We start from the raw sequence: 25,408 nt of genomic DNA, 5'->3' as shown, positions 1-25,408 counted from the left end.
TAGAAAGGGGGGAGAGAGAGATAGATGGCTAGAGGGGGGGAGAGAGAGAGAGGGGGGGAGAGGGAGAGAATGAGCTCATTGTGCAAAAGTGAAGAGAAGAGAAGCAGACAGAAATAAGAGTGATAGAGAGGGAGAGAGAGAGCGAGCGAGAGGGGATAGTAAAAGAGAGGGGGTAGTGATCGAGAGGGATAAAGAAGGAGAGAGAGAGAGAGAGTCTGGCAGGCATCCCTCTGCGGACTAGAGGCCAGACTCCCACTGCGGTATTCCCTTTCCCAGAATGCAACACCATTGGCCCACTTCCTGCAGCTCTGTGATGTTCTTGCCAGGCCACCCCATCCTGTTTGATCTGCGAGGACCAGGGCACATTCTATACTCTACTAATTAGTGAGGAGAAGAGAAGAGAGAGAGAGATGGGGGGGGGGGTGAAAGAGAGAGAGAGAGAGAGAGAGAGAGAGAGAGGAGAGAGGAGACAGAGAGGAGACAGAGAGAGCGACGGAGAGGAGACAGAGAGAGCGACTGAGAGGAGACAGAGAGAGCGACAGAGAGGAGACAGAGAGAGCGACAGAGGAGACAGAGAGAGCGACAGAGGAGACAGAGAGAGCGACTGAGAGGAGACAGAGAGAGCGACTGAGAGGAGACAGAGAGAGCGACAGAGGGAGAGAGGAGACAGAGAGCGAGAGAGGAGACAGAGAGCGAGCGAGGAGACAGAGAGCGAGCGAGGAGACAGAGCGAGCGAGGAGACAGAGAGCAAGAAAGGGAGATGGCGAGGGAGCAAGCGAGACAGGAAGAGAAAGAGAGATGGAGGACTAAGGCTGCTGAGCTCTCTGTTCTTTCAGGGATTAACACAAAGGGTTGAATCAGTTTGGCCTCACTCTACTAGATGGATCCATGTGTCTGTCTGTGGGTCAAAGTGAGGTTAACATGAGCCCTGCTGGGTTGACAAGGAAGAAACACACACTTGTTTACTGTTGACTACAGAGAATCCTGAAGCAGGTTCTAGTGAGGTGGGTCGGGTTCTAAGAAGCAGCGGTCTAGTGATGTGGGTAGGGTTCTAAAAAGCAACGTTCTAGTGATGTAGGTAGGGTTCTAAAAAGCAGCGTTCTAGTGAGGTGGGTCGGGTTCTAAGAAGCAGCGTTCTAGTGAGGTGGGTAGGGTTCTAAGAAGCAGCGTTCTAGTGATGTGGGTAGGGTTCTAAAAAGCAGCGGTCTAGTGATGTGGGTAGGGTTCTAAAAAGCAGAGTTCTAGTGATGTGGGTAGGGTTCTAAAAAGCAGCGTTCTAGTGAGGTGGGTAGGGTTCTAAAAAGCAGCGTTCTAGTGAGGTGGGTAGGGTTTTAAAAAGCAGCGTTCTAGTGAGGTGGGTAGGGTTCTAAAAAGCAGCGTTCTAGTGAGGTGGGTAGGGTTCTAAAAAGCAGCATTCTAGTGATGTGGGTAGGGTTCTAAAAAGCAGCGTTCTAGTGATGTGGGTAGGGTTCTAAAAAGCAGCGTTCTAGTAATGTAGGTAGGGTTCTAAAAAGCAGCGTTCTAGTGAGGTGGGCAGGGTTCTAAAAAGCAGCGTTCTAGTGAGGTGGGTAGGGTTCTAAAAAGCAGTGTTCTAGTGATGTGGGTAGGGTTCTAAAAAGCAGCGTTCTAGTGATGTAGGTAGGGTTCTAAAAAGCAGCGTTCTAGTGAGGTGGGTAGGGTTCTAAAAAGCAGCGTTCTAGTGAGGTGGGTAGGGTTCTAAAAAGCAGCGTTCTAGTGAGGTGGGTAGGGTTTTAAAAAGCAGCGTTCTAGTGAGGTGGGTAGGGTTCTAAAAAGCAGCATTCTAGTGAGGTGGGTAGGGTTCTAAAAAGCAGCGTTCTAGTGATGTAGGTAGGGTTCTAAGAATGCACTATTCCCCAGTCTCAAGGTTCTAAGAAGCAGAACTAGGATCAATCCCTCAGTAGGGTTCTATTGAGGATGTAGAACAGGGATGGGCAACGCCCCCTTTTTGTAGGCCCGCAGACCAATTCCCCCCCCGACTAGGGAACTCAGTCTCAACTTACTGTTGAAAGTTAGAATAATACAATACACGAGGTGCAATTTGGTCATTTGGTTGTGCATCAGCAGTCACTCAATCAGTCCATGTCAGCTAAAATGTTTTAGATTGGTAAATGAGTCTAGCAGCCAGCTATCTAAACTTGCAGTAATCATGGTCCAATTACCAACCAGGGCGGGGCCTATTGATCCTCAGTTATCATATTAAATAGGATGTGGGTACGCAGACCCACAAGCCACTGCGGCCTATCGTGATGAGTTTCATTTCCTCTGTGGCCCCAAACCCCCCCCCCCCCCCCCCATCAAATGTTGCCCATCCATGATCTAGATTCTAGAGGGTTCTAGAGTAGAGGGGTTCTAGTGAGGATCAGGACAATAGAGTAGAAAAGGGTTGAGGACAAAGTTCTAGCAGTGGTTCTACAGCGGTGTTTGAATGGTTCAGTTCAGAAGACAAAGGGTTCATGCACTCATCAGGCAGACAGGCAGACAGGCAGTCAGACAGGCAGCCAGACAGACAGGCAGCCAGACAGGCAGAGTGGCAGTCAGACAGGCAGGCAGTCAGACAGGCAGTCAGACAAAGTGTATAAAGAGGAAGCCTATGAGTTTGTTTGTGCATTCCACTCTATATGCATGAGTCTGGAACATCAGGTCCACTATGTGTATGCATTGACATATCTGGGATTTCGTATAGGCTACATACAGGTAACTGCCAAGATAAAGGAAACCCCAACATAAAGTGTGTTAATAGGACGTTGGGCCACCGCCAACCCAACAACTTCAATGAGTTTTGGCACAGATTCCACAGGTGTCTGGAACTCTATTGGAGGGATGCGACACCATTCTTCCACCAGAAATTCCATAGTTTGGTGATTTGTTGATGTCGCTCCAGAATCTCTCATAAGTGTTCAATTGGGTTGAGATTTGATGACTGACACACACACACACACACACACACACCCTTTAAACCCCCTATGTTCCTTTGAGACCCCTCTTTCAAAGTCACTGAGATCTAGTGCTGAGCAATTAACGAAAATGTTTATTATTTATTTTTTTAAACAAATTGACCGACGTCGGTTAAAATATTTGAATTCCATTTATTTATTAATATTTTTTCTGTTTGTCTAGAGATAAAAATCAGATCCAGCCTGAACTGTGCGATGTAGTAGGGAGTTTCCCCACAGGCCAATATTCTACATAATTACCACACATTTTATGCGCTAAACTAACTACGACGACCATAATCCATTGCACATCTACTTGTCCGGTCTGTGTTTCTTTTACGCCTGCTACGGAAGAGACAGAAGAATGTGTGGTTGTGAGGTGACAGAGAGCAGCTGTTGCTAGGCTAGGTATCTCTACCTGAAAATACATGATCTAAGAGATTGATGGTTGGTATTCAGCAGTCATTAAAGTATGCCTTATTTACTTTAAAGAACTACTAAAATAGTGATTTAGTCAGACAGCAGCTCTATAGAGATATGATGACTTGAATCATAAAAACTTATTAAATAAGTTAAATTAAATAAAATAAAATTAAATATCATTAAATAAAACAAATGCAATATAGACTATTTAAATATTTTATTAAAGTAAATAAATGATGGTTAAGTGATAAGCCGTAATGGTGACCACCATCATGGGACTTAATTGTTTTATTCTGTGGTACAGCATTCAACCCAAATAATCCAAATATACACTGTGATTATTTTTTTAATAATAATCGAACCGTCCTCAAAAATCACTAATCGCTCAGCACTACTGTGATCTCTTCTTTTAGACAAAATAATAACACGAACCACACCTGTGTGGAAGCACCTGCTTTCAATATACTGTGCATTCGGAAAATATTTCAGACCCTTGACTTTTTCGACATTTTGTTACGTTACAGGCTTATTCTAAAATGGATTCAAATTGTTGTTCCTCAATCTACACACAATACCCCATAATAACTAAGCAAAAACAAAGAATTCTTTGGGCAAATTTCTAAAAAATGTTTAAAAAAAAATGAAATATCACATTTACATAAGTACTCAGACCTCAAATCAAAATGTTATTTGTCACATATACATGGTCAGCAGATGTTAATGCGAGTGTAGCGAAATGCTTGTGCTTCTAGTTCCGACCGTGCAGTAATATCTAACAAATAATCTAACCTAACAATTTCACAACAACTACCTTATACACACAAGTGTAAAGGAATGAATAAGAATATGTACATTACAAATATATAAATGAGTGATGGCCGAACGGCATAGACAAGATGCAGTAGATGGTATAGAGTACAGTATATACATATGAGATGAGTAATGTAGGGTATGTAAACATTATATGAAGTGGCATTGTTTAAAGTGGCTAGTGATACATTTATTACATCAATCTTTCCATTATTAAAAAGTGGCTGGAGTTGAGTGAGTATGTAGGCAGCAGCCACTCAATGTTAGTGATGGCTGTTTAACAGTCTGATGGCCTTGAGATGGAAGCAGTTTTTCAGTCTCTCGGTCCCAGCTTTGATGCACCTGTACTGACCTCATCTTCTGGATGATAGCGGGGTGAACAGGCAGTGGCTCGGGTGGTTGTTGTCCTTGATGATCTTTTTGGCTTTCCTGTGACATCGGGTGGTGTAGGTGTCCTGGAGGGCAGGTAGTTTGCCCCCGGTGATGCGTCGTGCAGACCTCACTACCCTCTGGAGAGCCTTACGGTTATGGGCGGAGCAGTTTCTGTACCAGGCGGTGATACAGGATGCTCTCGATTGTGCATCTGTAAAAGTTAGTGAGTATTTTTGGTGACAAGCCAAATTTCTTCAGCCTCCTGAGGTTGAAGAGGCGTTGCTGCGCCTTCTTCACCACACTGTCTTAAACTTCCCACCCTATCCTTAAACTTAAAACTTCCCACCCTATCCTCTGCTGTTTCCTGAAGTCCACGATCATCTCCTTTGTTTTGTTGACATTGTGTGAGCTTATTTTCCTGACACCACACTTCGAGTGCCCTCATCTCCTCCCTGTAGGCCGTCTCGTTGTTGTTGGTAATCAAGCCTACCACTGTAGTGTCGTCTGCAAACTTGATGATTGAGTTGGAGGCGTGCATGGCCACGCAGTCTTGGGTGAACAGGGAGTACAGGAGAGGGCTGAGAACCCACCCTTGTGGTGCCCCAGTGTTGAGGATCAGCGGGGTGGAGATGTTGTTACCTACCCTCACCACCTGGGGCGGCCCGTCAGGAAATCCATGACCCAGTTGCACAGGGCGGGGTCGAGACCCAGGGTCTCGAGCTTAATGACACGTTTGGAGGGTACTATGGTGTTAAATGCTGAGCTGTAGTCGATGAACAGCATTCTTACATAGGTATTCCTCTTGTCCAGATGGGTTAGGGCAGTGTGCAGTGTGATTGCGATTGCGTCGTCTGTGGACCTATTGGGGTGGTAAGCAAATTGGAGTGGGTCTAGGGTGACAGGTAGGGTGGAGGTGATATGATCCTTGACTAGTCTCTCAATGCACTTCATGATGACGGAAGTGAATGCTACGGGGCGGTAGTCATTTAGCTCAGATACCTTAGCTTTCTTGGGAACAGGAACAATGGTGGCTCTCTTGAAGCATGTGGGAACAGCAGACTGGGATAAGGCTTGATTGAATATGTCCGTAAACGCACCAGCCAGCTGGTCTGTGCATGCTCTGAGGACGTGGCTGGGGATGCCGTCTGGGCCGGCAGCGTTGCGAGGGTTAACGCGTTTAAATGTTTTACTCACGTTGGCTGCCGTGAAGGAGAGCCTGCAGGTTTTGGTAGCGGGCCATGTCAGTGGCACTGTATTGTCCTCAAAGCAAGCAAAGAAGTTGTTCAGTCTGTCTGGGAGCAAGGCATCGTGGTCCGCGACGGGGCTGGTTTTTCTTTTGTAGTCCGTGATTGACTGTAGATCCTGCCACATACCGCTCGTGTCTGAGCCATTGAATTGCAACTCTACTTTGTCTCTATACTGACGCTTAGCTTGTTTGATTGTCTTGCGGAGGGAATAGCTACACGGTTTGTATTCGGTCATGTTTCCAGTCACCTTGCCCTGATTAAAAGCAGTGGTTCGTGCTTTCAGTTTTGCGCGAATGCTGCCATCAATCCACAGTTTCTGGTTGGGGAATGTTTTAATAGACGCTGTGGGTACAACATCACCGATGCACTTGCTAATAAACTCGCTCACCGAATCAGCGTATTCATCAATGTTGTTGTTCGACGCTATGCGGAACATATCCCAGTCCACGTGATCGAAGCAATCTTGAAGCGTGGAATCCGATTTGTCGGACCTCTAACTCAGTATTTTGTTGAAGCACCTTTGGCAGCGATTACATCCTCGATTACAGCCTCTTCTTGAGGTTCTGAGCGCTCTGGAGCAGGTTTTCATCAAGGATTCCTCTGTATTTTGCTCCGTTCATATTTCCCTCGATCTTGACTAGTCTCCCAGTCCCTGCTGCTGAAAAAAATCCCCACAGCATGATGCTGCCACCACCATGCTTCACCGTAGGGATGGTGCCAGGTTTCCTCCAGATGTGACGCTTGGCATTCAGGCCAAAGAGTTCAATCTTGGTTTCATCAGACCAGAGAATCTTCTTTCTCATGGTCTGAGAGTCTTTAGGTGCCTTTTGGCAAACTCCAAGTGGGCTGTCATGTACCTTTTACTGAGGAGTGGCTTCCATCTGGCCACTCTACCATGAAGGCCTGATTGCTGGAGTGCTGCAGAGATGGTTGTCCTTCTGGAAGGTTCTGCCATCTACACAGAGGAACTCTGGAGCTCATTCAGAGTGACATCGGGTTCTTGGTCACCTCCCTGACCAAGCCCCTTCTCCCCCGATTGCTCAGTTTGGCTGGGCGGCCAGCTCTAGGAAGAGTCTTGGTGGTTCCAAACTTCTTCCATTTAAGAATGATGGAGGCCACTGTGTTCTTGGGGACCTTCAATGGTACCCTTCCTCAGATCTGTGCCATGACACAACCCTGTCTCGGAGCTCTACAGACAATTCCTTTGACCTCATGGCTTGGTTTTAGCTCTGACATGCACTGTCAACTGTGGGACCTTATATATATATATATATAGATGTGTGCCTTTCCAAATCATGTCCAATCAATTGAATTTACCACAGGTGGACTCCAATCAAGTTGTAGAAACATCTCAAGGATGATCAATGGAAACGGGATGCACCTGAGCTCAATTTCGAGTCTCATAGCAAGGGTCTGAATATTTATGTGAATAAGTTATTTCTGCTTTTTATTTTTAATACATTTGCAAGAATTTCAAAATAACAGTTTTTGCTTTGTCATTGTGTGATACATATTGATAATATATATATACTACATACATTTTTCTTTACATAGTTGAATGTGCTGACAACAAAATCACACAAAAATGATCAATGGGAATCCAATTTATCAACCCATGGAGGTCTGGATTTGGAGTCACACTCAAAATTAAAGTGGAAAACCACACTACAGGCTGATCCAACTTTGATGTGATGTCCTTAAAACAAGTCAAAATGAGGCTCAGTAGTGTGTGTGGCCTCCACGTGCCTGTATGACTTCCCTACAATGCCTGGGCATGCTCCTGATGAGGTGGCGGATGGTCTCCTGAGGGATCTCCTCCCAGACCTGGACTAAAGCATCCGCCAACTCCTGGACAGTTTGTGGTGCAACGTGGCGTTGGTGGATGGAGCGAGACATGATGTCCCAGATGTGCTCAATTGGATTCAGCTCTGGGGAACGGGCGGGCCAGTCCATAGCATCAATGCCTTCCTCTTGCAGGAACTGCTGACACACTCCAGCCACATGAGGTCTAGCATTGTCTTGCATTAGGAGGATCCCAGGGCCAACCGCACCAGCATATGGTCTCACAAGGGGTCTGAGGATCTCATCTCGGTACCTAATGGCAGTCAGGCTACCTCTGGCGAGCACATGGAGGGCTATGCGGCCCCCCAAATAAATGCCACCCCACACCATGACTGACCCACCGCCAAACCGGTCATGCTGGAAGATGTTGCAGGCAGCAGAACGTTCTCCACGCCGTTTCCAGACTCTGTCACGTCTGTCATGTGCTCAGTGTGAACCTGCTTTCATCTGTGAAGAGCACAGGGCGCCAGTGGTGAATTTGCCAATCTTGGTGTTCTCTGGCAAATGTCAAACGTCCTGCACGGTGTTGGGCTGTAAGCACAACCCCACCTGTGGACGTCGGGCCCTCATACCACCCTCATGGAGTCTGTTTCTGACCGTTTGAGCAGACACATTTGTGGCCTGCTGGAGGTCATTTTGCAGGGCTCTGGCAGTGCTCCTCCTGCTCCTCCTTGCACAAAGGCGAAGGTAGTGGTCCTGCTGCTGGGTTGTTGCCCTCCTACGGCCTCCTCCACGTCTCCTGATGTACTGGCCTCCTGGTAGCGCCTCCATGCTCTGGACACTACGCTGACAGACACAGCAAACCTTCTTGCCACAGCTCGCATTGATGTGCCATCCTGGATGAGCTGCACTACCTGAGCCACTTGTGTGGGTTGTAGACTCCGTCTCATGCTACCACTAGAGTGAAAGCACCGCCAGCATTCAAAAGTGACCAAAACATCAGCCAGGAAGCATAGGAACTGTGAAGTGGTCTGTGGTTACCACCTGCAGAACCACTCCTTTATTGGGGGTGTCTTGATAATTGCCTATAATTTCCACCTGTTGTCTATTCCATTTGCACAACAGCATGTGAAATTTATTGTCAATCAGTGTTGCTTCCTAAGTGAACAGTTTGATTTCACAGAAGTGTGATTGACTTGCAGTTACATTGTGTTGTTTAAGTGTTCTCTTTATTTTTTTGAGCAGTATATATATATATAATCCATTTTATAATAAATCTGTAACGTAACAAAATGTGGAAAAAATGAAGGGGTCTGAATACTTTCCGAATGCACTGTAACCTTGTAACCCTCATATACATTATTTTGGCAGTTACCTGTATGTGTCTGTCATCCCACCTACCCATCATCCCACCTACCCATCCTCCCAGTCAGTCACGTGCAGCCCTCCCTCCTATCGCTCACCTGGAAAGGGTGATGGCGGTGAGGTCCTTGCCCATGCTCTGGATCATCGAGCCCCCCCTCCCTTCCTCCCCCACCCCCCTCCCCACTCCTCTCTCACCTGGAAGGTGTGATAGGGGTGAGGTCCTTGCCCATGGTCTGGATCACCCGGCGCCCCCAGACCCACAGGCCGCAGCAGATTCCTACGCCCCCGTAGAACAGTAGCCAGATGGGGGTGGCAGCGTCCTGCATCACCCCGCCTTGGTCATAGATCATCCACAGCGCCACCAACGGGCCGATGGCGTTACTGCAGGGGGGAAGATGTAGTCGTGTAAATAACATGTTGAACGCTATTTGAATGTCCACCATTGTTCCTGTTCCCAAGAAAGGTAACAACTATACTGAACAAAAATACAAACGCAACATGTAAAGTGTTGGTCCCATGTTTCATGAGCTGAAATAAAATATCCCAGAAATGTTCCATATGAACAAAAAGCTTATTTCTCTCAAATGTTGTGCACAACACAATGCCACAGATGTCTCAAGTTGAGGGAGCCTACAATTGGCATGCTGACTACAGGAATGTCCACCAGAGCGATTGCCAGAGAATGGAATGTTCTGAAACAAAGCTGAAAATGTCCCAGTTCTTCTAGGGCCTGCGTACTCAGATATGTCATCCATTGAGCATGTTTGGAATGCTCTGGATCGACGTGTACGACAGCGTGTTCCAGTTCCTGCCAATATCCAGAAACTTTGCACAGCAATTGAAGTGGAGTGGGACAAGATTCCACAGGCCACAATCAACAGCCTGATCAACTCTATGTGAAGGAGATGTGTCACGCTGCATCAGGCTAATGGTGGATCCACCAGATACTGACTGGGTTCTCTCATCCAGACCCCTAGCTTATTTTTTTAAAGGTCTCTGTCACCAACAGATGCATATCTGTGTTCCAGTCATGTGAAATCCATGTATTTGGGCCATATGAATTTATTTTAATTGACTGATTTCCTTATATGAACTGTAACTCAGTAAAATATATTTTTTGTTCAGTGTGTATATACAGTACCAGTCCAAAGTTTGGACACACCTACTCATTCAAGGGTTTTTCTTTATTTTTACTATTTTCTACATTTTAGCATAATAGTGAAGACATCAGAACTATGAAATAACACATATGGAATCATGTAGTAACCTAATTGGTGGATTCGCTATTTCAGCCACACCCGTTGCTGGCAGGTGTATAAAATTGAGCACACAGCCATGCAATCTCCATAGACAAAAACATTGGCAGTAAAATGGCCTTACTGTAGAGCTCCGACTTTCAACATGGCACCATCATAGAATGCCACCTTTCGAACAAGTCAGTTTGTCAAATTTCTGCCCTGCTAGAGCTGCCCCGGTCAACTGTCAGTGCTGTTATTGTGAAGTGGAAACATCTAGGAGCAACAACGGCTTAGCCGCGAAGTGGTAGGCCACACAAGCTCACAGAACGGGACCGCCGAGTGCTGAAGCACACAGCACGTAAAAATAGTCTGTCCTCGGTTGCAACACTCACTACCGAGTTCCAAACCGCCTCTGGAAGCAACGTCAGCACAAGAACTGTTAATCGGGAGCTTCATGAAATGGGTTTCCATGGGCGAGCAGCCACACACAAGCCTAAGATCACCATGTGCAATGCCAAGCGTCGGCTGGAGTGGTGTAAAGCTCGCTGCCATTGGACTCTGGAGCAGTGGAAATGCGTTCTCTGAAGTGATGAATCACGCTTCACCATCTAGCAGTCCGACGGACGAATCTCGGTTTGGCGGATGCCAGGAGAACGCTACCTGCCCCAATGCATAGTGCCAACTGTAAAGTTTGGTGGAGGAGGAATAATAGTCTGGGGCTGTTTATATATATATATATATCGATTTTGGAATGAGACGTTCGACGAGCAGGTGTCCACATACTTTTGGCCATGTCGTGTATATATTTACACTCTGGATACCAACATTGCTCGTCCTAATATTTGTACATTTCTTAATTCCATTCTTTTACTTTTAGATTTGTGTGTATTGTTAGATGCACTGTTGGAGCTAGGAACACAATGGTTTCGCTACACCCGCAATAACATCTGCTAAATATGTGTGTCACCAATAACATTTGATTAATAACGCACTATAACTTATAGTTCTGTGGATAACATACGATATGGTAGTTGTGTTATGATGAATGGTAGTTACTGCAGCGGGAGAGGGGGACAGCGAAGTCAGTATCAGGCAGGTTCCTTTCTGTTTGAGAGGGAAGTCAGTATCAGGCAGGTTCCTTTCTGTTTGAGAGGGAAGTCAGTATCAGGCAGGTTCCTTTCTGTTTGAGAGGGAAGTCAGTATCAGGCAGGTTCCTTTCTGTTTGAGAGGGAAGTCAGTATCAGGCAGGTTCCTTTCTGTTTGAGAGGGAAGTCAGTATCAGGCAGGTTCCTTTCTGTTTGAGAGGGAAGTCAGTATCAGGCAGGTTCCTTTCTGTTTGAGAGGGAAGTCAGTATCAGGCAGCTTCCTTTCTGTTTGAGGCTAGTTTGATGGATTATAAGGTGAATGTTGGGCTGAAAAATGTTTGTACTTGTGTGAATAACAATAAATCTCAACTGTCTTAATGTTGAGAGGTCATCTTGTCTGCTGTAGAGTTGCAAATGTCAGTAAACTAACTCCAACAACAGAAATCCAACCGTGGAGAAACACATTTTGGGAAACCTGTGAATTTTAACAAAGTTTTCAAAATGTCTAATCCCTAGTCAACAGGGAAGCAGGGGACGGCACCCACCTGACGTCGTTGCCTCCGTGAGCGAAGGATCCGAAGCATGCGGTGAGGATCTGCAGGAAGTGGAAAAGCAGGTAGACGGTCGGCTTGTCCTTATCCCCTTCATCCTCTTCTGCGGAGTCATCCAGCGGAACTGGAGCCCCTGGCGCCCCTGCCTCCTCGCCCCCCAGGTCAGACGCCAGCTTCATCTCCACGCCGCCCTCTTCCGCCTCAATCTCGGCCTCCGCCACAGCGTTACAGTACGATGAATAGCTATCATAACGGACCCTCTTCTTGGTGTAGGACACGCTCCCTGACCTCTCCCCCTCCCCCACCAGCTTCTCACTGTCCTCTCGGGCCTCTCGGGCCTCGCGGGACTCGGATCGGATCAGCGGCTGGACCGGCATACCACAGATGGCCGCCGTGTAGCAGGTGTAACTGTTGTTGCGACGCAGTAGGCGGTAGTTGTTGTCTGGCGTGGGGGCGGAGTGGTCGTCCTCCAGTCGTCCCAGGTGGATCTTGTGGAGCAGGTCTTTGTAGAGACCAGAATCCTTGTGAACCGTGTGATACACCTGGCCGTCGCTGCGGATGTGTTCCCCTCCGAAGGTAAAGCTACCGTTGGACAGTGGGGACTTGGACATGGACAGGGTACCGTTGGTCATGGAGTGGGTTCGTCCTGGGGGAGAAGAGAGGAAAATAAATGTTTCGTCATACCCCGTGGTATACGGTCTGATATACCACAGTTGTCAGCCAATCAGAATTCAGGGCTCGAACCGTCCACTTTATAATACAGTAAATATATCAGGCATGCTAAACTAATACTATTATACTACATGTATAGCGGTCTGGTCTGGGGAGCAGAGGAAGAAATAAGAAATACTAAACGTTAGTATAGTAAATCTAAACATTAGTATGAGGTCATGTAGTGGAACTGACCTGGGTAGCAGGAGGAATGAGCTTTACAGAACCGCTCTGATCAACTTTGCTCTGCTCTAAAATCAGAAGTGGTTTGGCGGTGAAGTACTATTGTCAGCGGGACAAAATTATATTGTGGTGGACCCTCAAACTATATGGGTTAAAACCCAGTGGCTCAACCTCTCCTGTCTATACTGACGTACATCTGAAACGTGAAGCCTCTCCTGTCTCTATACCGACGTACATCTGAAACGTGAAGCCTCTCCTGTCTCTATACCGACGTATATCTGAAACGTGAAGCCTCTCCTGTCTCTATACTGACCGTACATCTGAAACGTGAAGCCTCGCCTGTCTCTATACTGACCGTACATCTGAAACGTGAAGCCTCTCCTGTCTCTATACTGACCGTACATCTGAAACGTGAAGCCTTTCCTGTCTCTATACTGACCGTACATCTGAAACGTGAAGCCTCTCCTGTCTCTATACCAACGTACATCTGAAACGTGAAGCCTCTCCTGTCTCTATACTGACCGTACATCTGAAACGTGAAGCTTCTCCTGTCTCTATACTGACCGTACATCTGAAACGTGAAGCCTCTCCTGTCTCTATACCGACGTACATCTGAAACGTGAAGCCTCTCCTGTCTCTATACCGACGTACATCTGAAACGTGAAGCCTCTCCTGTCTCTATACCGACGTACATCTGAAACGTGAAGCCTCTCCTGTCTCTATACCGACGTACATCTGAAACGTGAAGCCTCTCCTGTCTCTATACCGACGTACATCTGAAACGTGAAGCCTCTCCTGTCTCTATACCGACGTACATCTGAAACGTGAAGCCTCTCCTGTCTCTATACCGACGTACATCTGAAACGTGAAGCCTCTCCTGTCTCTATAACGACGTACATCTGAAACGTGAAGCCTCTCCTGTCTCTATACCGACGTACATCTGAAACGTGAAGCCTCTCCTGTCTCTATACCGACGTACATCTGAAACGTGAAGCCTCTCCTGTCTCTATACCGACGTACATCTGAAACGTGAAGCCTCTCCTGTCTCTATACCGACGTACATCTGAAACGTGAAGCCTCTCCTGTCTCTATACCGACGTACATCTGAAACGTGAAGCCTCTACTGTCTCTATACTGACCGTACATCTGAAACGTGAAGCCTCTTCTGTCTCTATACTGACCGTACATCTGAAACGTGAAGCCTCTCCTGTCTCTATACCGAAGTACATCTGAAACGTGAAGCCTCTCCTGTCTCTATACCGACGTACATCTGAAACGTGAAGCCTCTCCTGTCTCTATACTGACCGTACATCTGAAACCTGAAGACTTGTATTAGCATCCCGGCAGGTAATGCCTAGGCTTTAGCTCAGCGGGCCAACTGACCGTAGACCCGTCCATTGGGCAGGACAGTGCCTCCATTGGCCAAGCTGTTGAGCTCTCCGGTGGCCTCTCCTCTCCGTGACTCTCCTCCGGTACCACCGGTTAACGGCAGCACAGCTTCATCCGTCCCCTTGGCGCCCGGTAGCTCCTTGAACACGGGAGTGTCCTCCTCCTCCTCTGGGATCTGATCTAAGGACTCGTCTGAGATACGTGACAGGGCAGCGTGCTCCTTCTTCATGCGACCTGACCAGGGGACAACATTGTTACACACGTGTTTCCCCCGTCGCCGCCACTACCAAAAACAGAATTAAATAAAAATAATAAATACAATTGTTTAGAAGAAGAAAAAATTGGGATGGTAAAGCATGTGTACATTTAAATGACTAACAAATACAGTTGAAGTCGGAAGTTTACATACACTTAGGTTGGAGTCATTAAAACTCGTTTTTCAACCACTCCACACATTTCTTGTTAACAAACTATAGTTTTGGCAAGTCGGTTAGGACATCTACTTTGTGCATGACACAAGTCATGTTTCCAACAATTGTTCACAGACAGACTATTTCACTTATAATTCACTGTATCACAATTCCAGTGGGTCAGAAGTTTACATACACTAAGTTGACTGTGCCTTTAAACAGCTTGGAAATTTCCAGAAAATGATGTCATGGCTTTAGAAGCTTCTGATCAATCTCCTAATTGACATCATTTGAGTCAATTGGAGGTGTACCTGTGGATGTATTTCAAGGCCTACCTTCAAACTCAGTGCCTCTTTGCTTGACATCATGGGAAAATCAAAAGAAATCAGCCAAGATCTCAGAAAAAACATTGCAGACCACAAGTCTGGTTCATCCTCGGGGGAGCAATTTCCAAATGCCTGAAGGTACCACGTTCATCTGTACAAACAATAGTACGCAAGTATAAACACCATGGGACCACGCAGCCGTCATACCACTCAGGAAGGAGACACGTTCTGTCTACTTGAGATGAACGTACTTTGGTGAAAAAAGTGGCAATCAATCCCAGAACAAAAGCAAAGGACCTTGTGAAGATGCTGGAGGAAACTTGTACAAAAGTATTTATATCCACAGTAAAACGAGTCCTATATCGACATAACCTGAAAGGCCGCTCAGCAAGGAAGAAGCCACTGCTCCAAAACCGCCATAAAAAAGTCAGACTACAGTTTGCAACTGTACATGGTGCTAAAGATCATACTTTTTGGAGAGATGTCCTCTGGTCTGATGAAACTGTTTGACCATAATGACCATCGTTATGTTTGGAGGAAAAATGGGGAGGTTTGCAAGCCGAAGAACACCATCCCAACCGTGAAGCACGGGGGTGGCAGCATCATGTTGTGGTGGTGCTTTGCTGCAGGAGGGACTTGTGCACTTCACAAAATAGATGGCATCATGAGGTAGGAAAATTATGTGGATATATTGAAGCAACATCTCAAGACATCAGTCAGGAAGTTAAAGCTTGGTCACAAATGGATCTTCCAAATGGACAATGAACCCAAGCATACTTCCAAAGTTGTGGCAAAATGGCTAAATGGCTCAAGGTATTGGAGTGGCCATCACAAAGCCCTGACCTCAATCCTATTGAACATTTGTGGGCAGAACTGAAAAAAACATGTGCGAGCAAGGAGGCCTACAAACCTGACTCAGTTACACCAGCTCTGTCAGGAGGAATGGGCCAAAATTCACCCAACTTATTGTGGAAGGCAATTTTTTTATTTTACCTTTATTTAACTAGTCAGTTAAGAACAAATTCTTATTTTCAATGACGGCCTAGGAACAGTGTTCCTTGTTCAGGGGCAGAACGACAGATTTTTTACCTTGTCAGCTCGGGGATTTTATCTTGCAACCTTTCGGTTACAAGTCCAACGCTCACTAGGCTACCTGCCGCCACTAGGCTACCTGCCGCCCCGCTACCTGAAACGTTTGACCTAAGTTTAACAATTTAAAGGCGATGCTACCAAATGCTAATTGAGTGTATGTAAACTTCTGACCCACTGGGAATGTGATGAAAGAAATAAAAGCTGAAATAAATCACTCTACTATTATTCTGACATTTCACATTCTTAAAATAAAGTGGTGATCCTAACTGACCTAAAACAGGCAATTTTCAGGCAAATGTCCGGAAAATGTCAGGAATTGGCAAATGTCAGGAATTGTGAAAAACAGAGTTTAAATGTATTTGGCTAAGGTGTATGTAAACTTCCGACTTCAACTATATGAACTATATATAAGTATGTTGAAAATATAATGAAAAAATGTCAAATAAGATTATCTTTGATAACTAACAATCACTAAAATAAAAAATTGACAGAATCTAAAATGTCATGGCATGGGGCCCCCATTGATTTAGTCAATGTTTGAGTCACTCAGATACCATAAGAACACGGCATAAACCATGGCAAAAGGTGTAGAATTGCAGGAAATTCGTTTTAAAAACTGCAGTATTTTGTGTCTGCGGCCAAGAGGAAGGCATCTAGTGGGCCAAGCCCACTACTCAAATGTCACAAATATATTGCTGGAGTCAGGTACTGAGTCACTGCCACTGTAAGTATTGGGAGCTTCCGCTCACAGAACAGGGATGTGTTCATTAAGCATGAAACCGAACAAAAAACAGGGAGGGACTACCTGATCTTGTCCAATAAGAAACCCTTGTTTTCCTTTTCAGTACCATAACGTTTGTGTCCTCTAATGAACAGCATCCTGGTTAGAACTAACAGGCCCGCTTCACTAATACCATCTAGCCTACAGAGCTGTCTGAGACAACGGTCATGGTCACTGATACCATCTAGCCTACAGAGCTGTCTGAGACGACGGTCATGGTCACTGATACCATCTAGCCTACGGAGCTGTCTGAGACGACGGTCATGGTCACTGATACCATCTAGCCTACAGAGCTGTCTGAGACGACGGTCATGGTCACTGATACCATCTAGCCTACAGAGCTGTCTGAGACGACGGTCATGGTCACTGATACCATCTAGCCTACAGAGCTGTCTGAGACGACGGTCATGGTCACTGATACCATCTAGCCTACAGAGCTGTCTGAGACGACGGTCATGGTCACTGATACCATCTAGCCTACAGAGCTGTCTGAGACGACGGTCATGGTCACTGATACCATCTAGCCTACAGAGCTGTCTGAGACGACGGTCATGGTCACTGATACCATCTAGCCTACAGAGCTGTCTGAGACGACGGTCATGGTCACTGATACCATCTAGCCTACAGAGCTGTCTGAGACGACGGTCATGTTCAGTAGACAAAGTTTAAGAATACAGTCTGAAACAGAGACCACAGTACTACCCAGTTCCCTGATTCAGACTGTGTTCTTCCAGTGGGTAACTGACCACAGTACTACCCAGTTCCCTGATTCAGACTGTGTTCTTCCAGTGGGTAACTGACCACAGTACTACCCAGTTCCCTGATTCAGACTGTGTTCTTCCAGTGGGTAACTGACCACAGTACTACCCAGTTCCCTGATTCAGACTGTGTTCTTCCAGTGGGTAACTGACCACAGTACTACCCAGTTCCCTGATTCAGACTGTGTTCTTCCAGTGGGTAACTGACCACAGTACTACCCAGTTCCCTGATTCAGACTGTGTTCTTCCAGTGGGTAACTGACCACAGTACTACCCAGTTCCCTGATTCAGACTGTGTTCTTCCAGTGGGTAACTGACCACAGTACTACCCAGTTCCCTGATTCAGACTGTGTTCTTCCAGTGGGTAACTGACCACAGTACTACCCAGTTCCCTGATTCAGACTGTTCTTCCAGTGGATAACTGACCACAGTACTACCCAGTTCCCTGATTCAGACTGTGTTCTTCCAGTGGGTAACTGACCACAGTACTACCCAGTTCCCTGATTCAGACTGTGTTCTTCCAGTGGATAACTGACCACAGTACTACCCAGTTCCCTGATTCAGACTGTGTTCTTCCAGTGGGTAACTGACCACAGTACTACCCAGTTCCCTGATTCAGACTGTGTTCTTCCAGTGGGTAACTGACCACAGTACTACCCAGTTCCCTGATTCAGACTGTGTTCTTCCAGTGGGTAACTGACCACAGTACTACCCAGTTCCCTGATACCCACTGGACCGTGGTATTAGGCTCATAATTGAGCTTCATGGAGCTTACCCAAGGCTTTACAGATTTCAAACTGGAGGCTGACCTTACCCTTCTGACACAGGCCACATAAACAGCAACCTGGCCGGAGCAGAAACCTTACATTATGTCTATGAAGAGGATCCTTTGAATTTTGCTTATTAAATCATTTTTCTTTCAAAATGTCCAATAACAAAGCTCCATCCCTCCGACCCAAAGCGGCCATCCCTCCGACCCAAAGCGGCCATCCCTCCGACCCAAAGCGGCCATCCCTCCGACCCAAAGCGGCCATCCCTCCGACCCAAAGAGCCATCCCTCCGACCCAAAGCGCCATCTCTCAGTAACCCTCAATCATAACCATTTTGCATTTCCATTTCCGTCATTTAGCAGACGTTCTTATCCAGTAGTGATTGCATACATGTTTATACTGGCCCCCCAGTGGGAATCGAACACACTATCCTGGTGTTGCAAGCGCCATGCTCTACCAACTGAATCACACAGGTCCTAACCCTAACCAAACAAAACATTAACCACCAAACAGACACCTATTCCAGAATGTTCCTAATTTCCCCTAACCAACCAGAAGCTGAAATAGCTCTTACTCTTTCTAGCTAGCTGGGGATCAGGGTTAGTGGGTTTAAAACGTTTCCTTTGGCAGGGGGGGGGAGGGTGATGAAAGTCCACATCGGCTGGCAGAAGCTGTTTGGTTTCAGAAGGGAACACAGTCTGAGCAGGCCAGAGACCAAGAGGGGCTGGTGTGTGTCGCTGGCTCTGTAGCGAGGGACTCTCGAGTCTTTTGTCTGTCCAGTTTCAGTCAGTCTGGGAGTCCAGAGGGCATTGAGGGCGGCGTGAGAAATAGACACAAACAGCTCTCAAATACTTCCAGGCAGTGGAGGCTCCTCAGAGGAGGAAGGGGAGGACCAGTGGTGGGAAAAGTACTCAATTGTCATACTTGAGAGTAAAAGAAAAGTCACCCAGTAAACTACTAATTGAGTAAAATTCTAAAAGTATTTGATACCAAAAGTATCAAAACTAAATGTAATTGCTAAAATAAACTTAAGTATCAAAAGTACAAGTATAAATAATGTCAAATTCCTTATATTAAGCAAATGGCACCATTTTCTTGTTTTTTTTCAACTTTATTTACAGATAGCCAGAGGCACGCTCCAACACTACAGACAAAGCATGTGTGTTTAGTGAGTCCGCCAGATCAGAGGCAGTAGGGATGTTCTCTGTTTAGTGAGTCCTTCAGATCAGAGGCAGTAGAGATGACCAGGGATGTTCTCTGTTTAGTGAGTCCTTCAGATCAGAGGCAGTAGAGATGACCAGGGATGTTCTCTGTTTAGTGAGTCCTCCAGATCAGAGGCAGTAGGGATGACCAGAGATGTTGTCTGTTTAGTGAGTCCTCCAGATCAGAGGCAGTAGAGATGACCAGGGATGTTCTCTGTTTAGTGAGTCCTTCAGATCAGAGGCAGTAGAGATGACCAGGGATGTTCTCTGTTTAGTGAGTCCACCAGATCAGAGGCAGTAGGGATGACCAGGGATGTTCTCTGTTTAGTGAGTCCACCAGATCAGAGGCAGTAGGGATGACCAGGGATGTTCTCTGTTTAGTGAGTCCTCCAGATCAGAGGCAGTAGGGATGACCAGGGATGTTCTCTGTTTAGTGAGTCCTCCAGATCAGAGGCAGTAGAGATGACCAGGGATGTTCTCTGTTTAGTGAGTCCTCCAGATCAGAGGCAGTAGGGATGACCAGGGATGTTCTCTGTTTAGTGAGTCCTCCAGATCAGAGGCAGTAGAGATGACCAGGGATGTTCTCTGTTTAGTGAGTCCTTCAGATCAGAGGCAGTAGAGATGACCAGGGATGTTCTCTGTTTAGTGAGTCCTCCAGATCAGAGGCAGTAGGGATGACCAGAGATGTTGTCTGTTTAGTGAGTCCTCCAGATCAGAGGCAGTAGAGATGACCAGGGATGTTCTCTGTTTAGTGAGTCCTTCAGATCAGAGGCAGTAGAGATGACCAGGGATGTTCTCTGTTTAGTGAGTCCACCAGATCAGAGGCAGTAGGGATGACCAGGGATGTTCTCTGTTTAGTGAGTCCACCAGATCAGAGGCAGTAGGGATGACCAGGGATGTTCTCTGTTTAGTGAGTCCTCCAGATCAGAGGCAGTAGGGATGACCAGGGATGTTCTCTGTTTAGTGAGTCCTCCAGATCAGAGGCAGTAGAGATGACCAGGGATGTTCTCTGTTTAGTGAGTCCTCCAGATCAGAGGCAGTAGGGATGACCAGGGATGTTCTCTGTTTAGTGAGTCCTCCAGATCAGAGGCAGTAGAGATGACCAGGGATGTTCTCTGTTTAGTGAGTCCTCCAGATCAGAGGCAGTAGGGATGACCAGGGATGTTCTCTGTTTAGTGAGTCCTCCAGATCAGAGGCAGTAGGGATGACCAGGGATGTTCTCTGTTTAGTGAGTCCTCCAGATCAGAGGCAGTAGGGATGACCAGGGATGTTCTCTGTTTAGTGAGTCCTCCAGATCAGAGGCAGTAGGGATGACCAGGGATGTTCTCTGTTTAGTGAGTCCTCCAGATCAGAGGCAGTAGGGATGACCAGGGATGTTCTCTGTTTAGTGAGTTCTCCAGATCCGAGGCAGTAGGGATAACCAGGGATGACCTCTTGATTAGTGTGTGAATTGGACCATTTTCCTGTCCTGCTAAGCATTCAAAATGTAACGAGTACTTTTGGGTGTCAGGGAAAATGTATGGAGTAAAAAAATTACATTACTTTCTTTAGGAATGTAGTGAAGTAAAAGTAAAAGTTGTCAAACATATAAATAGCAAAGTAAAGTACAGATACCCCCAAAAAACTACTAAAGTAGTACTTTCAAGTATTTTTACTGAAGAACTTTACACCACTGGGGAGGACAATCCTGCTCAGTGAATTTCATAATAATAAAAAAAAAACGATTTATTTTTTTAAGTTATCCTTTTTAGATAAAACTATACAAAATATATTCAAGTCAACAAATAAGTGATTAAAACATATTGTTTTTGCAATGAAGGTCTACGGTAGTCTCTACTCCACCGTCAAGGGTAGTGGGTTTCCTCACCCTTTTCACTTGGGCCGTCATTGGAGAATATCTACGGGCTAAAACAACATTAGCTAGTTAGCATGGGCTAGTTGATCTGGACCATTCCGACAAGTTATAAATAGTTATCTAAGGTATACAATGAATGACATGACAGGAAAACTGTTGATGCACTACCCAATTTCAAATTTGCACCATGTGTATTCTACTATTATTATAACTTCAAAGTGTAGGTTAAAAGCCCGACTGAGCGGTTCAGCAGGGGGGGGGGGTGTATTCATTCCCCCGATTCTGTTGCAAAACATTTTCCTTAAACGGAAGCAAACGGAACGGAAACGAGGAGGGACCAACATGAATTTGTCCAATAAAAACAGAACGTTTTGCAGCGGTTGGACTAATAATTACACGCCAGAACAGCTAGATGCAGGCAAGAGTGTGCAAGGCATTACTGAATGTGTCACTGTCACCTTGATTACTCTAAATTTGTCTCTCGACCTGTACACCTACTTTATAAAAACTTTAATTTGTAGGCTAGGTTGTAGCAACCTCATGATGGGTATAGCGGGGGAAAAATGATCTAACACACACACACACACACACACACACACACACACACACACACACACACACACACACACACACACACACACACACACACACACACACACACACACACACACACACGAGACAGTGAGCGAGAGACAGAGGGTGAAACCTACTTGTTATTTTCCGTCTCATCCAGGGGCAGACAGCGAACCAGACCACAGCAGCACAGACCAGAGCCCCTGCCAGCGTGATCAGAGCTATAGCCCACACCGGTAACATCTCCAGACCGAGCACTGAGCAGGAGAGAGAGAGAGAGAGAAAGAGAGAGAGAGAGAGAGAGAGAGAGAGAGACACACGTTGAAACAGAGTGGTAAGCCCAGCAATGCAAAACACAATTGTAGAAGAAAAAAAAAGACAAAAATCGCCGTTTTCACATGTTAGACACTGGTATAGTGCTAGAAATAAAGATACGGGTAAAAAGTGGTGAAGCTGTTACACGAAGCGCCAGTCTAAAGTGTTAGGGGCCAGGGTTAGATTAAGTCCCAGCTCTTACATGGAGCACCAGTGTTAAGGGCCAGGGTTAGATTAAGTCCCAGCTCTTACATGGAGCACCAGTGTTAAGGGCCAGGGTTAGATTAAGTCCCAGTTCTTACATGGAGCACCAGTGTTAAGGGCCAGGGTTAGATTAAGTCCCAGTTCTTACATGGAGCACCAGTGTTAAGGGCCAGGGTTAGATTAAGTCCCAGTTCTTACATGGAGCACCAGTGTTAAGGGCCAGGGTTAGATTAAGTCCCAGTTCTTACATGGAGCACCAGTGTTAGGGGCCAGGGTTAGATTAAGTCCCAGCTCTTACATGGAGCACCAGTCTAAAGTGTTAGGGGCCAGGGTTAGATTAAGTCCCAGTTCTTACATGGAGCACCAGTCTAAAGTGTTAGGGGCCAGGGTTAGATTAAGTCCCAGTACTTACATGGAGCACCAGTGTTAAGGGCCAGGGTTGGATTAAGTCCCAGTTCTTACATGGAGCACCAGTGTTAAGGGCCAGGGTTAGATTAAGTCCCAGTTCTTACATGGAGCACCAGTGTTAAGGGCCAGGGTTAGATTAAGTCCCAGGTCTTACATGGAGCACCAGTGTTAGGGGCCAGGGTTAGATTAAGTCCCAGTTCTTACATGGAGCACCAGTGTAGAGGATGGAGAAGGCGTTGATGCCTATCGTTGAGGCGTAAAACACTGGCAGGGCACGGAGGCCGTTGGGGACAGGGTCATCCTGAAAACACACACACACACAGATCAGTAACATACACAAACACAGGTCAGCACAGACAGAGAACTGCAAATAGTGTATAATGTGACTACTGGTAACCCACCTTACTGAGGATGAAGTGTCTGATGAGAAAGAAGAGGAACCCCGACATCATTCCAGACAGCAAGGGAGAGATGAACCAGGACGCAACTTGGAGGAAGGAAGAGAGGGGCAGGCTGGGTAACGTAGTCATATGCCATGTTTTAGAGAATTGATTCGGGATCACAAACTGAAAGATGTACAAATCACCTTGTATCCTGAATAACTACTAATTTGGGATTAGACCACAGACAGAGAAGGCTGGGCAATGAAGTCATAAGACAGTCAACCCTATCCCAAAGCACGATGGGTAATGTAGTCAAACAAACATATTAGACTCAGTCATAGGGCTGGGCGATACGGCCAAAATTTTTGTTTTTTAAAAATAAAAGGTTTTAAATTGCTTCATGAGTTGTGCATTACCCAGCAACACACTTATTTTAATGGGTCTTTCTCAAATCTGATTGATTTAACAGTATAAAAAAAAACTTCAACCACTAGTTGATCTCATTGTAGAACATTTCCACACTGCCACGTAGGGCTGCACGATATGGGCAAATGAAATGTAATTTTTAACCAAATATTGCAATTGTCATTTGACTAGCGATTTAGATTAAACTGGAATATCACATTTACATAAGTATTCAGACCCTTTACTCAGTAATCTGTTGAAGCACCTTTGGCAGCGATTACAGCCTCGAAGCTATTTTCATGTCTCTCCGGTTCAAGTTTGAGCTCTGGCTGGGCCACTCAAGGACATTCAGAAGTCCCGAAGTCACTCCTGCCGTGTATTTTTTTAAAATATTTATTTATTTTACCTTTATTTAACTAGGCAAGTCAGTTAAGAACAAATTCTTATTTTCAATGACGGCCTACCGGGGAACAGTGGGTTAACTGCCTTGTTCAGGGGCAGAACGACAGATTTGTACCTTGTCAGCTCAGGGATTCGATCGTGAAACCTTTCGGTTACAAGTCCAACACTCTAACCACTGGGCTACCTGCTGCCCCGTATTGGCTGTGTGCTTAGGGTCACTGTCCTGTTGGTAAGTGAACCTTCACCCCAGTTTGATGTCCTGAGCACTCTGGAGCAGGTTTTGGTCAAGGATCTCTCTATACTTTTCTCCGTTCATCTTTCCCTCGATCCTGACTAGTCTCCCAGTCAATCTTGGTTTCATCAGATAAGAGAATCTTGTTTCTCATGGTCTGAGAGTCTTTAGGTGCCTTTTGGCAAACTCCAAGCGGGCTGTCATGTGCCTTTTACTGAGGAGTGGCTTCCATCTGGCCACTCTACCATAAAGGCCTGATTGGTGGAGTGCTGCAGAGATGGTTCTGGAAGGTTCTCCCATCTCCACAGAGGAACTCTGGAGCTCTGTCAGAGTGACCATCGGGTTCTTGGTCACCTCCCAGACAAAGGCCTTTCTCCCTCTATTGCTCAGTTTGGCTGGGCAGCCAGCTCTAGGAAGAGTCTTGGTGGTTCCAAACTTCTTCCATTGAAGAATGGTAAGGCCACGGTGTTCTTGGGGACCTTCCATGCTGCAGAAATGTTTTGGTACCCTTCCCCAGATCTGTGCCACGACACAAACCTGTCTCGGAGCTCTACGGACAATTCATTTGACCTCATGGCTTGGATTTTGCTCTGACATGCACTGTCAACTGTGGGACCTTATATAGACAGGTGTGTGCCTTTCCAAATCATGTCCAATCAATTGAATTTACCACAGGTGGACTCCAATCAAGTTGTAGAAACATCCAAAGCATGATCAATGGAAACAGGATGCACCTGAGCTCAATTTCAAGTCTCATAGCAAAGGCTCTGAATATTTACGTAAATAAGGTATTTCAGTTTTTATTTTTAAGAAATGTACAATAATGTCTAAAAACCTGTTTCGCTTTGTCATTATGGGGTACTGTTAGATTGATGAGGAACATTTTTTATTTAATCTGCTTTTGGAATAATGTTGTAACGTAACAAAATGTGGAAAAAGTCAAGGGGTCTGAATACTTTCCGAATGCACTGTAGTCAAATACTGTAGTGTATATAGTCTAATAGTGTGGGGTAAACTCGGCAAACAAGAAACGTCCTCTCACTGTCAACTACGTATGTTTTCAGCAAACTTAACATGTGTAAATATTTGTATGAACACAAGATTCAAACTGAGACATAAACTGAACAAGTTCCACAGACATGTGACTAACAGAAATTGAATAATGTGTCCCTGAACAAAGGA

General features: G+C 45.9%; 1 protein-coding gene across 8 annotated transcripts in view; it reads right to left on the bottom strand.

The window, feature by feature from the left end:
* Positions 1 to 25,408, bottom strand: part of LOC106570910 (sodium-dependent phosphate transporter 2) — a 99,742-nt gene that overhangs the window by 9,329 nt on the left and 65,005 nt on the right. For all 8 annotated transcript variants that reach the window (XR_014380581.1, XM_082961574.1, XM_045695389.2 and 5 more), the window contains 6 exons: positions 23,206 to 23,291; positions 23,009 to 23,105; positions 22,015 to 22,134; positions 14,105 to 14,344; positions 11,822 to 12,473; positions 9,149 to 9,334 (listed from right to left, as the gene is read on the bottom strand). Coding sequence is in view for 7 of the 8 variants with exons in the window: in XM_082961574.1 (XP_082817700.1) it covers positions 9,149 to 9,334; positions 11,822 to 12,473; positions 14,105 to 14,344; positions 22,015 to 22,134; positions 23,009 to 23,105; positions 23,206 to 23,291 (1,381 nt within the window). In the remaining variant the exon portion in view is untranslated. The remainder of the gene's footprint in view (positions 1 to 9,148; positions 9,335 to 11,821; positions 12,474 to 14,104; positions 14,345 to 22,014; positions 22,135 to 23,008; positions 23,106 to 23,205; positions 23,292 to 25,408) is intronic.

Source organism: Salmo salar, chromosome 15 (genome assembly GCF_965601325.2).
Source record: "Salmo salar chromosome 15, fSalSal1, whole genome shotgun sequence".
Taxonomy (NCBI): domain Eukaryota; kingdom Metazoa; phylum Chordata; class Actinopteri; order Salmoniformes; family Salmonidae; genus Salmo; species Salmo salar.
This window is presented reverse-complemented; position numbering and strand designations above follow the sequence as displayed.